This window comes from Acanthisitta chloris, unplaced genomic scaffold (genome assembly GCF_000695815.1).
Source record: "Acanthisitta chloris isolate BGI_N310 unplaced genomic scaffold, ASM69581v1 scaffold6261, whole genome shotgun sequence".
In the NCBI taxonomy this organism is placed as follows: Eukaryota; Metazoa; Chordata; class Aves; order Passeriformes; family Acanthisittidae; genus Acanthisitta; species Acanthisitta chloris.
The window spans coordinates 139,452-155,318 of NW_008655399.1; the positions used below are offsets into that span (position 1 = coordinate 139,452).

Below are 15,867 nucleotides of genomic sequence, written 5' to 3' on the forward strand. Positions count from 1 at the left end.
CCCATGATATGGCCTTTAATTTTCACATGTGAGGAAGAATACAATGGTGGACACAGAACAAAGACTGTGTCTTCATACTTTATTCCTTTCACCACAACTGGTGTTTCTATTTCATTCTTGAGGTACCTGCAGCCATCTCTGACTGTCTGTGGGTATACAGCTAAATGAAGTAACAACAGCTAGTACAGTGCCTTTCACATCCAAACCTGCTCACAAGCACAGTAATTCACAGTATCCAAATGCAATCACTTAAACCAATATGTAACAAAAATTATAACAAGCAAACTCACACAGATGCAGTTGACTTATTAGAACTCAGTTGACTTATTACCTAGCAGAAAATAAATAATTACGCATCAAAACAATAATTTAACACAGCAGGCTTTAGCTATTAGTCATTACAGAACACATTTAAATCATAAAATCATAGAATCATAGAACAGTTTGAGTTGTTCTATGGGGGAAGGGACATTTAAAGGTCATCTAGTTCAATGTCCCTGCAATGAGCAATAACATCTTCCACTAGATTCAGTTGCTCAAAGACACATCTAACTCAACCTTGAAGGTTTACAGGGATAGGGCAAAGGAAAACAGAACCAAAACCAAACTTGCAAATGCACACACACACACAAAACAGCATGCTGCTCAAAGTGCAATGAGACTGATTTAGAAAGTCACTAAAAAGAAGCTGCTTCCAGTTATTATTTAACTAAAATTACAACAGCCAGAAAAGATACAAATTAACATCTCTGGAGACATTTTTCTCAGGCACATTGCTATACACAGCAGTGAGGATTACACAGCAGTATAATTTTTTTACCCTTAATAACAGTAAGGATCTTGGTAAAGGACCTCCCTTTTGACTCAGTGCTGCAGATCCAGAGTCTATGGGACAAGAACAAGAAGTGTGCTTGGGATTCTTTCCTCCTCCAACACACTTGTGTTTAACCTTGGGCACCAAATGGCACCTTCAGTCACTATTGACACTCGATCAGCCCAACCTCCTCCAACTGTCCTCTCCTCAACCTCATCCCCCACTGCAGGAGCTGTTCCAAGGATGAACAGTGGGGCAGTTTATAGGTAAGACTCTAGAGTGTAACCATCATTATCCATGTTATTAAGAATGAAAGTTAAATGCCTTGAATATGTCAGCACACTGCCCTGCTGCACAAGCCAGAGGCCAGCAAGGTGTCCCCTCCTCAACTCATGCCTTGGAAAAAAAAGGCCTAACTTCTCAAGGTGGATGAGATATGTCCAGCTCTTCCACCCTCCTTAGTCATTCACGTGTGTCTATTTCTGAAAGAGCACTATATGGATGAACTTGGGGGATGTGCATAACAAAGGCCATGTTCTCTACAGCTCCTGGAGGATTTGTGGTTGACTCAGTGCAACACAGTCTAACACCAGGTTGATCTTTATAGCACTAAGCTCTTAACTATTAGTCAGATGTATATACACGCAAATGATAAATCCTCTTAATTCAACTGAGCAACAAAGCAGAAAAGACTGTAGTCACTGTTATTTTAGTATAGTTAATAAGCTTCAAAATTACATGCAATTTATTCATATTCATGTAAAATCTACCACAGGAAAAACAAAACCCCAACCCAATCCTACAATACTGGCACTAAAGTGCATAATGAGATCCTGTCGTTCCAAAGTGGTTTGCTGCATTTTACTCTGATTATTGAGTTGTTTTCTGTACAAAAAGCTACAATACCTTGAAGGAAGTCAGAACAAGAGTGAGAACTCCAGCCCTACCAGAAAGGTAGCTTTTCCATTTATTTTGTACATGCAGACATAAATGGTGACTAAAAATAAACAGCCCAGTTTCTATATTTTTCTTGCTTTGAGACTGCTCAGTTTTTCCCAAAGAAACTTCCATTTCTGCATGTCAGAGATTACTTTAGTTAAGACTACAGAGGAGGATTTGAAGGTGGCAGTGCTCTACATTGCATAAAAGTTACATGGTGTGTCAGTTTGTGATAGTAGTAATGCATCTCATGCATTTGCAACCACCATACAACACATTGGTATTTCTTAGATTTCACAGCTGTAAGAAACCCTATTCATTTGCAGGAGCAGTCTTAAGAGATCTACTACAATGGCTTTAAAACATTGGATCAAACTGGCTGTAGTGACTGTGATGGCCATGATGGCCAGCTAATGGGCCCCTTTTATTTCAATATGAATGCTATCCAGAAAGGACAAAGGTATGAAAAACAATTCATTGGGTGGTGATGAATAATACTGTTTTGTCTATATGTTGATCCCTTTTTAAAAAAGACAGAATTTAAATATATATACATATGAAATGTGTAGATAAATATAGAGAGATAGCTATGTTAATATGTAGTTTGATCAGAACTGGATTAAGCAAAGTAAATCTAAAGGCACCATAGTATATCAGCATCATTGAATAAAATACTGGGCAATTAGGCTCAGATTCACTTAATGATGTACCATACTCAAACAACCTCAGTAAAGAATTCAGCTGTTCTGAATCCCAGGGGTTTTTTACCTAGTTAAGAATCAGAAAGGCTAGGGAGCAAGATAAGAATGCTTTAGAAAAACAGAATTCTCATTTGGGCCTATACCCAGAGGTTATAATGAGCAAAGCACTGACTTTCCTCTTTGCCAATGGTCTTAGTCAGTCCTATTAGCATTAAACAAATTAGCTGGTATAAAATCATCCTCTGTTAATATAATTCTGAATTATACTTGCATGTTGAAGAACAGAGTCCACATGGGTACAAATGAATAGTGCCTTGTTCTCTTTCTTGTTTAATTAATCCAAGTGTATTTAAAGTGAACAATAACTCATCAGGCTAAAAAATTCTGAAATGTACCATATCATGGTTGCAGGAAATTCACCTACGTGCAAGAAAAGCCTCATTTCTCACTTCCACCGATGTTACATTAACATGGCTTTAATTTTGGTTGAGCTAATCCTTTGCTCATTTTAATGTGACAGGAAAAACAAACTTCAGATCTTCTACATAAGGCAGCTTTAAATTTGCTGCCTTTTTAGAAAATTATTTGACTCTGGTGTTAAATCAGCCTTGGCTACAGATACAACATAGTGACAGACTGCCTTGTGAGCTGAGATGAGAAGCAGACAATTTGAACTTTAAGGAGCCTTTGATAAGTAAATGAGGATAAAAAACAAGATAGAGAAAAGTTTGTTAGGAATTCAAGCTAATGTAGCACTCCCAGACATGGAGAACATGCTGCTCCAGAAGAAACACCTTCCTGCAACCTGGAGAAATACTTTCCTTCTTTCAACAGCTGAATAGAGAAGAAGCAGCTCTGCAATGCTGGGACTTGTCCTGCAACTGAAGTGCTGTTGGTCCATTTAGTAGAAGTCTCAGTCATGGCAGGGGGGTAAAGCACCAAGACTGCTGATATTTTCAAATCTCTTAGCAGCAGTAACCACACAGCAGCTTTTCTGCAAAATAAACAAAACAAGAATCCAGTTAATTCAGCAGTATATTTTTTTTATTTGGTTAAGCGTTCTAGGACAACCACATGGTGGTTTCTTTGTGCATAAAGAGAAGAAAGCAGTGCTGAAGCTTCTTGCTTACAAAGGGTTCTTGCAGCCACCTTTTATGCAAAATGTTTTATACAGTATTAAAAAGACAAGGCCTCTTTGTTAAGTGGAGAATTGATCCTGGAGGCCTCTCTTGAAATGCAGCTACTCTGCTTTTTTGACTCTCCTATCATACAGATCACAGCATGAAAAGGCATGCTGAAAACCTCTCAATTTATTTGTGTTACCACTGCATGCATTTATAATGTCAGGGCTAAATCAACTGGCACTTGAGTGCATTATTTTGGGTTAAATGTGGTAACCATATTACTTGCCTGATAAAAATAGCTAAAGAGATTCTTTATAAATAAAGCACTGCCATGACTTTAGATCCACTCATTAAGTAAACTCAAATAAACTCCAAAAAGAAAAACACACACAGAGGAAATAACACTACAAAAGCCAAAACCAGATTTCCCTGCAAGTTAGATCATGGGTAGGTTACTATGTTACAAAGCTATTAAAAGTTTATTTAAAAATAATTTTGACTGCTGTTTGACAGTCAATTTATCTCCAAGTTGACTTTGGTTGTAATAGAAAATTGTGTAATACAGTGCTTCCTGCATTAGAGGGGAGAATTTTCACCATTTGGTTGCTGTGCTTGTTTCCACAACTTAGTGGCTTAAAATTGGAAGTACAGACAAAAACACTAATCACGGAACAGGTCAGGAAAACCTGTTCAGAAAGCTACATTGTAGAAACACACAGGTGAGTGGACCAAAACTTCATGCAATCTATCTCAGCACCAGTGAAGTGAAGATGCTGAGGATCACAAAGAGGTATTCATTTCCACTGGATTTCCACTATAGAAGTTGATGCTCAGACATTACCATGTCAGGAACTTACACAGCTTTAAAGAGCAAGTAGGATATAATAATGGTACCTCAGCCCTTACAGGCCTCTGCTGTACCATGGAAAGGCAGCTTCAAGTCCCTGAGATACCTCATTTAAAGATCTTTAAATTCTGTGTAACCACACTACACTGTATAAAATCTCTTCTAATCTAACTTAGTCAAAATAGAAAAAAATTTTCAACTTCTCACAAAACTCTCTTTTTTCACATGTTTCTGGACAAAGCTTGTTGCAAAAAAACCAAAACCCAGTACATCACTTGCCCAACCAAGCAGATTTTGTATGATGGCACCATTAAAACCTTGCATGTGGTGAAAGGTGAACTAGTTTGATTTTGGCATCCTGTTGTTACTCATGATGCACTACTAAGTGTGGTTTTACAGTGTATGTGTGTGTTCTCAGTCTAATTCACATCTTGACACTCCACTGACTTTTGCCCAGAGATTCCCCCAGAACCTTCAAGTGGTTCCCATGGTCCTTCCAACAGAGGCAACAACTTCTGTGGTAGTTGGAAATAGTGGCTGTGGGAATTGGTGTACTTGTTTATGGAGATACTGTACTGCCTGAGGTAGCTGGATTTCAAAGTGACTGAGTGAGTATGCTTTGGTCAAAGACCAGAGACAGACCATGAGAGCAGACTTGAGTCTCCCTGATCCCTGAGAGAGGCAACCAAGCCAGCCTGAGAACCACTAATGAAGTGTTTGTTAATGAGAGGGCAAAGACAGGGAGCCAGGAAAAAAAAAGGACAGAGAGAGAGATGCTCTGTCAAACTTGTCTGGGTTGCTGAAAGGGAAGATAAGTGCCCTGTCAGGACTGGGTCCTCAGAAGTGTGGAGCAGCTTCTTTTAGGGGACACCTTGCTTTGATTTCGCTACAGTTAGTGGAGCTGCCCTCAGGGTCTGGCCCGTGCCTCTGCTAAAAAGTAATTACTTTTCGTATTTCTACCCTTTTTAAACTAGACTTCTAACCACAGCATGAAAACCTGAAAGCTTTCAACACTGAAAAATTATTGGGTGCAATCCTGCCCCATGAGAGCCAGTGGGAGCATAACCATTCCCTCTAAAATGGCCAGGGTTTGCAGCACATATGGCCTCATATACATTAGGGTTTTTTCACATTGTTGCTACTTGGTATAAATGATAGACCCAGTTTACATTTTGAAAGCTTTCCAGACAGCAGCAGGGATGGTGGTGGTGAATACAGTTTGGACTGTGCACTTTGGACTATGCAAGGTTTTCGGCTGCCCACTGATCCCTTCTGCAGGGGCTACAGCATTTATATCTGAAGAAACACCTGGGACCTGAAACAAACCTTCTGTTTGGCAGCTCTTTCAGAGAGGTTATTGAGCAGGGAGTGCTTGGGACACACAGTCACCTTTAACCTTTTTCTGAGGGAAAAGAAAAACAAAAAAAGAAAGATACCATTATTGGAGCATTAATTGAAGATCAATCACATCTTTCCTCTAGGTAAGGTAATGGCAGAACACTGCAACATCAGCATGTTTAGTGAAGCTATTTTGCAAAGCACAAGAAATATGAATAAAAAATACTGGGGTAGAAGTTACAAAGGACAACATGAATTGTAAGGTTTGTATTAGGGTAGGGTTTCCTGAGAAAAAAAAAATTGGTGATAGGAAGCAGCACAGCACAGCTTGTGTTCTTGCAGCATTTGGAAAAGACTGTCTGTTCCCCAGATTGCAGAAACCAGAGCTTCACTGGAGCCCAACTAAAGGAGTCAAATTGTACCCTATGAAACCCTCTGAAGAGATATTAGCTGTGACAAACTCTCTTATTTTTACTGTGCACACACACTTATAAATCTTCTAATAGTCTCATGGGTATTGCTGTTCTGGGAGATTATAATGAAAACTAGATTTCAGTGCAAATTAGAATAATTTATTTGATTATTTTTATATCCAATTGTATAGTACTTCTAGTTATTCTACCTCTGTAAAACAACAATGTCTTGCAAGGACTGAGCTTTCAAGACACTATTCAGTCCATCCTGCCCAGAACCTATACCACCACATCAGCAGAGCTATCCCTGCACTTCCAATACTGTAAAAATTCTGAAACCTGCTTAAAATTATGCCCTTGCAAACCATTGAACCAGAGTGGACTCACTTAGAAACAGCCAATAGCAAGGTCACCAACAGTGTGAAACTCCCAAAATTACTGACTACTTAACAGAAGAAGAACCAAAGCGATTTAAAATCTTGTTGATCCTCCAGCTCAGCCCAATTGAATTGTTTGCTTGAACAAACAACTTCTTGTTTTGTGTTGGCCACAAAGTTGGCTACCCTCGAAGGGTAAGAAGGTGCTTAAGTACAAAGACACACACTAGGTGAAGATCCAAGCTCTGTTGGAAAACGTACGGCTTGGGAAGAGGTAGGATGAACTCTAACAGCACTCATAGGGGACTTCAGGAGAGCCTGAAAGGGTTTTCAAAGCAGGAACCAAAATCATCCCCAGATGGAGAATTCTTTTCTTATGGTAATTCAGTTCTCATTTTGTAAATACTCTCGTTTTGCTAAGAAATCTATCCACTCAGCAACATGGAGCATTGTATGATCTTATATTTCCTCCCAGACGTGCAAGAACTGATGAGCAAGTTGTGAGCATGCAAATTGTAACAGCTAAAAAAACGCAAGGGTACACATGTGGCTCACAGTGGGAAGAAATTAATCAGCAACAAAGACTCAAAAAGAAGGTAAGAAAAATGTCAAAGCAAATAGTGATGTGGCAACATAAGAAGGCAACAGCAGATGCACAAGGATATGTAAATTTAGGGACCTGGAGTCTGCAGTGGAGCTTGTGGTCTGTTAACCATGGGTGTTTTAAGGCAGCAGTTGCACTTAATCTCCAGCTAAAGGAAAACCAAGAATGCTATTAAGTGTTTTTCCAAGAATCTTATAATTTGGCAATTATCTGCTACAGGTTTTGTGTTCTGCCATCATGCAATGCTGTCATTTCAGAACGCTATGCTAGATGGCAGCTAACATATGCATTAAGTTTTGTTTCACAGCAAAAATGTATTCAGGTAACTTCAGAGCATTTTATAGACACAACAAACAACATAAATGAAGTGGCATATTCTATGTGGACATAAAAATCTTATCTAAGTTGTATTAGTTCTGTAAGGAGCAGCACAAGTGACACAACTGTGTCATGATGGCATGGGACACACATTTCAAAGGTACAGGGACTATATACCATTTTTCCTTGATGAGAAGCTTTGAGATGAAATCTTTGGCCTCATCAGAAACACCTTGAAATTCCTCATCTTCAAAATCCCAGTTACAGGCCAGGATATTGTTGAGGGTCTCATTGTCATCATCACCCAAAAAAGGAGACAATCCACTGAGGCTGAAGTAAAAAGAATTATGTTCAGTCCTCCTGTGTTTTCCCCTTCCTTTACATGATCTCCAATGTGACACCTATGATTGTTCTGTCACTACCGGCCTATCTTGCAAAATGCTGTTGTTTAAGAAGATCTACAGGCTGTTCCCATTCTCTCATCTATTTGCATGTTTAAATAGTCATGCCTCTTCTCTAACAAACCAAGCATTATTGTCTTTCGTGGTAGGTCATATTTTCAGGGTCTCTGATCGCTCTTGCACATACCCACTAGGAATTTACCAAGCAGTGTACATTATTCTGGAGTGTGATGATCAAACATTCCTGAGAGATGTGCCATGAAACAAAGAAGAAAAGTTAATGGCAATTGGAAAAGAGAAGATATTGCTCAATATGGAATTTGGAAAGAAGTCTACATTTCCTATTTTGGGTACAGATTTTTTCAATCTTCAGTATAACAGCAAACGTGGATGACTGACACAGTTCAGCCTAGAAACATCTTACAAAGCAGACACTGAATCCTACTTACAGCATATAAGCAATTACTCCTAAACTCCACATGTCTGTAGGAAAAGAGACAAACTCATAATTCACAACTTCAGGAGCAAGAAATTCTGGAGTCCCAAAGTTAACTCGAAGTTTTTCCCTGGGTTTATATCTAGGAAATGGAAACATTAAAGAGGACATCAATTGCAGGTCTAATTAAAGTTGCATCATAAGTTGTATAGCACTTAGGAAGATTCCAGAAGCATACAGGGCATTCATTAGGAAAACAGACAGAGGTACAAGCTAAAAAAAAAAATGCCCATGTATAGAATGAAAAGTGTTTGCAAGCTCTGTATCATACTAGGGCAACACACAACTGCTATAAAAAGGCAGAAATTCATATTTCAAGGACTTCTCAGAGTAGCTCTTACAATCCTTTTGGGACTTCTCCATATCATAGGTATGGATTTTTTAACCAGTAAATCCTTCACTGAGGTTATGACACCTAATTAAACTAGAAAGTGACATAGCACGGGATATATTGTAACAGATGGTATCTTACACTCTCTTTTGAAGAATCTCTTAATATTGGAGACAAAAGCCTAGACAAAATGTACCACTGGTTGGGTCCATTTTAGCTGTTTCAAGATACTTATGTGCATGCTTAGTCAGAATCAGCCCATTTTCAACCTTTTACTTGAAAAAAAGGCTTTGAAACAAATCTTATTCACTTAGCTACAAACATTCCTTATTAAAAGAGATCTCTGGTTAAAAGAGACAGTTACATTTGTCCTAAAAACGGTGGAAGGCCATTATGTACCAAATATGTCATTGAGGAGATGCAATACTTTTTTCATTATTTCCTAATTCATTTATGATTAGTAAGAACACATGCATGTACCTTCTTGCCAATCCAAAATCAATAATTTTTATTTGATTTGCCTCTCGGTTCACGCACAGGATATTCTCAGGCTGCCAAGAGAAACAAACAAACAAAAAAAAACACTTTAATGAGAAACAAGTATGAAAAACAGGGCCTTAGCAAACTGTAGGGAGAAAAACACTAAAACCAGAGCAAATAACTCCTAAGCACCTTTTGCTTTCCTTTTCCTCCTTGTTCAGATTTCTCTGCATGGGTACCCCCCTTGCTGTCACACAGAAATTGGAGCCATGCATTTTGTGCCTTGCAACTGCTTTTTCTTCTCCATGGCTTTTCAGTTTGACACAAGGCAGCAGTTCAGATAAAAAACTCATTAGGGGGATGGGGACAGGGAATGCAGACTTACAAAGAAGGGTTTCAGGATACTGTCACTGTGATTTTACAGACTTTAATAAGCTGACACTGATTTTTAAAAAATAAATTAATTTGTTGGACTTTCAATACAGCTTTAAGCTCCTAAGTTCACAAATATTCTGTCTGATTGAACACTAATATACTAAGCTAGTCACATCAACTTTATGCTTTTCTCAGGTATTTTAGCAAAAGATAGGATTCACAGGTTAAATCCCTCTGGATTTTCATGGGGCTAAATGCTACTCTTCACTTTCCTGGCAGGAATCCATTAACTTCCAAGAATTACTCCTAATTCATACAGAAGGGACTGAGAACAGGATTTGGACAATTGTGTTTGAAATGTAAATACCTAAAATACATTCTCATGTTCACTGCCAGCACTTTTATAGCTTCTCTGTCTTGTTGCTCATTGAGTCCTCTTTGAAACAAAACAGCCCTCAACACTTAAAACATTAGTTAACCTTTGTCACCATTACTAATTCATTTTACATGTAGGACTTTTAAACACCATATGTCCATAGTTTCTGAGGTCCCGGATGATTATGGTCAAGATGATTTTCTTTCAATTTCAAGCTTTCTTTCCTCAACTCATTTGTTACTGACAGCAATCTATGAACAAGCAAAGCAGAAGGGAGAAGCCATAGCTGGCGAGCACATGAAAAGAGGTCTCCCGAATGAATTTCTTGGATTGTGTATGTATCTTTTTGTCAGCAGTTTGACCTCATATTAAAACTGTGCCATCTCCAAGGTCATAACTAATGTGTCTCAAAGAACCGTGTGAACTTCTGTTTGACAGGTTTCTTGGTAACTGAATGTTTATAAAGAAAGAGAAAAGTGAGTCTGGTCATCGATCAGCTACTGAAGCAGGTCCCAACAAGCATCTGCTCATTTACTTAACCACTGCAATAATGTATATGCTAACAACATTCAAGATCTGCTATATTAACTCAGTCATTACAAGCCAAAACAGCAGCTGTAATAAAAATCTCACCAAAGAGAAAACCATCTTGTGTACTTTTTGTTCCTTTTCGCTTTGTTGTAAAGCCCAGGGATCACTATGAAGCTTTATAGCCAGTCATAAAACTAAAGACACCATCCTATTTTATTTCTGCACTAAATAGAGGTAAGAAACAAGTATATTATTTAATAAAAACTTGGGTTAAGTGAGAAAGAGCCAGCTCAAATGTACAGTCTAATGAAAAACAACAATAAATGTTTTCTAAGGGGTGACAGTTAACCATTTACAGTCAGACAGAGTAAGGATGTGCAGTTGGTGGATTGTTTTTTAAAAAGAAGCAAGGAGACTTTTTGTGTATTTAGCAAATACTTCATATAACTAAGCAGAGGATCAAACTAAGGACATGGCAGAGGATCTGCCACCCTTCTCTGGGCTTTCAGCTACACTAGTAGTTTTTACCTAATCCAATGTGGACATACTGTATTTGTTACATCAGCCACTGAATATATTTATTTATTCCATTTCAGCAAGTACTTTTAATGCACTTTCCCTTGAGCTGCCTATCTATTCATGCCTTTTCATGACTATGGCAGTTTAGCGTAGCCCTCAGAAAGTCACGGAGGGTTTCTGCTGACCCTGAATGACCCTTTAATTTAGTTCCACTCACTCATACCTTGATTTCTGCATAGTAAAAAATGGAGATAATGGCTACCCTATGGATCATGTGTAAAACACATATCTTGTGCAGTGAATAAAATAATATGCATCTTGAGATACAAATATCAAAATTGAAAATACCAAAATATTTGTAATCAGCTGTTTGCTTTCTGTAAAATCAGTCGGTGAAAAATTCAAGCACTATGGGGCTTGATGACATATGACCACAATTCTCATCTGATTTACTTAGTCCTGTAGTAATTTCACTGATCTCAACGTGGTTAAGTAAATATGCATTGATATAAGGAAAGCAGAAGAAGGCCCTTTGTTGTTTCTGCCACAGGAATCTGCTAAGCTGTACGGCCCACCATTAAGAATAAGAATTTCCACGTCTGTCATTGCACAAAACATACACCTCAATACTCTACCTTGAGATCCAAATGAAGAATGTACATTTGGTGCATGTACTGAATTCCCTTGCAGATCTGTTTTATGAATGAGATAGTATCCATCTCTGTTAAATTGTAGTTTTCATCAATAATTCGGTCAAATAACTCTCCTCCTTCCACACTGAGGAGAGAAAGACAATAAAGTGGTAACCAAGTCCAAATACAATCCCACGCAGTTAGATCAATACAGAATTTATGCTACTATTTTCATCATTCACAGTCAAATTCAGTAAGGTCTACAATATGAGCTTGTACTCTGATCTGACCTTTTCAAAAACTGAGTTCTGTTCCATACTGGCCTGAACTTCTTCAAGGTCTGAGAGTCCAGTCTCCCATCCACTGACAACCACGAAAGTCTTGACATTTGAAACTTATGCTAACTTGAGTCATCATTTTGTACCACTGAAATTAATGAAGTCCATGGAAAACCAAGCCAACATGCTGGAGAATCTGCATGTAAATCTGTTGTCTCTTCCCACAGAGTTTAAGAAGGACATGATACAAAATGTCAATCTGAAACTATCTAAAGTCAACAAAAATTACTTAATTTCTCATCACATTTCAGAATGCCTCCAGCTCACCCATTCATAGATATACAGACATTTTCCTTTTGTGATAAACTGATCATGTAGACCAGATTCAGAGGATTATCTGAGAATATCCAGAACAGTCAGACTCACATAGATTCGAACCCTCTGCCATGCCTTTCAATGTGTTAGTTATGATCTTTTTGGTTCCCTTAAGACAATATCTGCTTAACTTCCCTTTAAGGCAGCTATTTTGTGCCTAATCAGCCTGAAAACCCAGCATAAAAAGCAGGTTTATCCATTCAGGCACTGAGTATAAGGATTAGGCATAACACCTACATCTGGCTCCGTGTCAATGTCTTCTCGTTTGCCTCAGAGAATTGGATATATTCTGAGATGCTTGTTTCATAGCTGACACAAGATAAAATTTGAAATTAAAGGGAAGATCTATAACACAGCTCTATCTTTAAATGGAACCGTGGCTTTACAGCACCAGGAATGTGGCATATCACTGTAAAAAAAATGCATAAATAGATGCATGGGAAAACTTTTCTCTTAAATTCCCTTATTTGTTGTTGTTCCTGAGAATATATTTCATATGTTCTTTCCACCTGTGAGAAGCTCTATTTCTGATTTCAGGAGGAAGCAAGAAGGAAATCAATAATTCTAGCAAAAGTGGTAAAGGCAGAAAGGGAAAGAAAAGAACAGACTTACTATTCCATGACGAGTACAATGTCATTTTTAGACTCAAAGGCATCATATAGCTGGATGAGGTTCACATGATTCAGCTGGTTCATGACATTGATTTCATTTTTTACTTCATCCTGTAAAGAGTTATGAGTATTGCTTCAGATGCCTTTTTTCCTAAGAAAGCTACATGAAACAGGGCATAGTTTGAAGCACACTTGCACATTATCTTCATGCTTTCACTTGTGGCAATCAAACACAGGCTTTCCTTTGATTGCTCCTGCAGTGGTAGATGTCAAGGAGCTACTACACTGAACTCAGAGCTTGAGTGAGGGACTGCTTCAGTAATAAGCTATTTGGTGAAAAAGGAGGAGGAGAGCCCACATGGACAAGTGATGGCTTCACATAGATATAAAGAAAAAAGAGAAGCAGAAAAGGACTTAGTTTAAACAGCTGTAGGTATAAAAAATCAAGCTGAGAAAAGTCCAGGACAGTCCTCACAACCTAACTTTGCAATCAGATGAGAGAGACTGGTACCTGCATTCAGCCCAGCTATTTCAGACATGCAGTTTAGGATGGGCTGACTCATTCTCTGGTGGCATCAATCTCCACCCTAGAAAGGGATTCTAGGTGATCAGCTTGGCCACAGCTATACCTTACTAAACGCAGTTAGCTGAGACAAATCCCACTCTGGAATGCCATTAAGACACTGCTGTCACACAAAGGAAGCTATGCAGGTCTTTCCTGTGAAAGCAAGCCCCAGATGGCCACGAGGTTTGCAAAACAGGTCAGATGAATTCTTCTCATCTGTATTTGTGTTGAGGAGCCCAGATCGTGGCTGTTATCAGCACACCCCACAGTGACATCGTCATTGTAATGAAGGCTACAATGTGCTTGGGAAGGAATACGCTATGTCAGAGGCCTGACATTAAGAAAAACACTAATCGAATTAGCAACAGAAAGCAAAAAAAGTAACCCAAATGGAGCTGAAAAGAAAGTTGAAAAAACTCAGATTTTTTTTTAAAAAAAGAGAGAGAGTACTCGAAAAGAGTACTTCGCTGAGTTACTAGAAGACTTGGAGAAGGGAAATAGAACTAGAGACAATAGCAATTCAGCAGGTCCTATGAGTGTGATGGCTTGTGAGACACTTGACCATGGTCTGTTGTGTAGCTGAAGAATAGTATGGGATCCATTGGGGAACAAAAGACTAATATTACACTCTACCAACCTTCTGTTTTGGACCTTTTGCTTTAATAATTTTGGCTGCTAGCTTGAGACCTGTTGCTTTCTCTTCACATTTGTGCACTTGCCCAAATCGCCCCCTAGATAAAGGAGGAAAAAAAAATTATCATCCAGTGGTACAGGTGACAACTCTGAATGTTATAAACAACATAAATTATTCTCTGCCTACTGGGTTCCATTTCAATTGCCCTATTGTTGCTATTTTGTGGTATATATTATACTTTCTACCACTCATTTAGGCACACCAAAATCAAACACTGTTCTATGAGGTATTATCCCACTTGTATGATTCACTATACTCACCTCATAACATGCAGTAACTAATCCCAGGGAAGTCAACATACTGTAAGCCTAATGACTCACTTATGTGCACAACCTGCCCCTCTCCATCGCATCATTCTCCTCCACGGGTGGGGTTGTGATTTCATGATGAAACAAAGCCTTACCCAAGAGCATGCTGCCTTCACAAATTACAATATCCCTCTCTCTGAAACAATGTCAGCATGAGAGATCAAGTAACTACATGGTCTGTCAGATTAGCCTGCTAATCTATCTGAAAACATGCATGTGTTTTCAAGGCGTGAGACTCACTGAGAGAAAGAAGACTACAACATGTCTCTACATCCTGCTGGCTGTAATGTGAGGTAAAGTATTACAGCATCCTAGGAGCCCCATCATATAGCCTGAGGGCATCTGACTGACCCAGAATAATACCAAATACAGGCCAAGTATGCTGGTGCCAAAGAGTAAGCCAAAATTCACTCACACTATAAAATCAGCCTCCTGTTTTCATCCCTCTATAAAGCACTGTAAGAGCTTAGACTTTCATGACTTTGGCTCTAGTGAGGCAGGTTGCCTCCATTCACCTCCCAAAGTGTTTGGCTGTAAATTTGTGCCCTGCTTTCCAAGTGCATTTACTTCACCTGACTTACCCTCCCAGGACTTCATCCTCGTTGACATTATAATAATTGCTGATCCCCACCCTTTTGGCTGAGACAATCCGGTGATCGAATGGTGCTGGTGGAGTAGGAATATCATCTACAAAAGACAAAATAGGCAGATAGCATATGAGTGGTCACATGCAGTGTTTGTCTGTCTCGTATTTTAGTCCCTTTTTCCCAGATAAGCTCATTTAAGAACTGAATACACTTTCTGTATGTTTTATAGATAGGTCTTTCTGTTATTTAAGAAGGGTTTTATTTCAGAAGCTCTGGCTCAGAAAAAAAAGTTGTTGTGGGGGAGCTACACTACTGAGACAAGGACTCCTTTATTAAGTTATCATCTTCTGCACAACAGTAGGAAGACACAAAGTGAAGACTGCTAGACTAAACCAACATAGCTTCATGCCCTCAATGGGCCTCAGCAATTTGTAAGGAATTCAACCTTATCTCTGATTGTTTTTACATTTTTTTTTCTTCCTCGGGGACTGTTAAATAGGTAAGTATGTACTGCAACTCTCCCATGGGGTAGGAAGAGAAACTAAACTCTCCTCCAGGCCCAGCTAAGAGAGGCTATTTCCAAGCTTCTGCTGTTTATAGTGAAGAATCCCCTTCTCTACTGATTGACACAAGTTGTCCTTCTCCACAGTATGGTCATCACCATTAAAGACCATATTTAGAGCTTGTGCACGTGAGGGAGTTTCACCCTGGCAGACAGCATTGGGGTTTCCAGTATGGCTCAAGACCCGTTGTGGTAAGACACATGGTAACTGCCACATGTTGCTCTGAAGAATTTCTGTCCTTAAAAAAAGATGGCAGATAAAAGGGAAAGA

General features: G+C 38.9%; 1 protein-coding gene across 1 annotated transcript in view; it reads right to left on the reverse strand.

Annotated features, from left to right (window-relative positions):
- Nucleotides 1–5,779: 5,779 nt before the first annotated feature.
- MYLK4 (myosin light chain kinase family, member 4) overlaps nucleotides 5,780–15,867 on the reverse strand; it is a 25,012-nt gene continuing 14,924 nt past the window's right edge. Inside the window, exons 5-13 of the mRNA XM_009083881.1 lie at nucleotides 15,029–15,134; nucleotides 14,083–14,176; nucleotides 12,882–12,991; nucleotides 11,620–11,761; nucleotides 9,184–9,254; nucleotides 8,326–8,454; nucleotides 7,653–7,805; nucleotides 7,233–7,305; nucleotides 5,780–5,827 (exon numbers count right to left, since the gene is read on the reverse strand). Coding sequence (XP_009082129.1) covers nucleotides 5,780–5,827; nucleotides 7,233–7,305; nucleotides 7,653–7,805; nucleotides 8,326–8,454; nucleotides 9,184–9,254; nucleotides 11,620–11,761; nucleotides 12,882–12,991; nucleotides 14,083–14,176; nucleotides 15,029–15,134 — 926 coding nt within the window. The remainder of the gene's footprint in view (nucleotides 5,828–7,232; nucleotides 7,306–7,652; nucleotides 7,806–8,325; nucleotides 8,455–9,183; nucleotides 9,255–11,619; nucleotides 11,762–12,881; nucleotides 12,992–14,082; nucleotides 14,177–15,028; nucleotides 15,135–15,867) is intronic.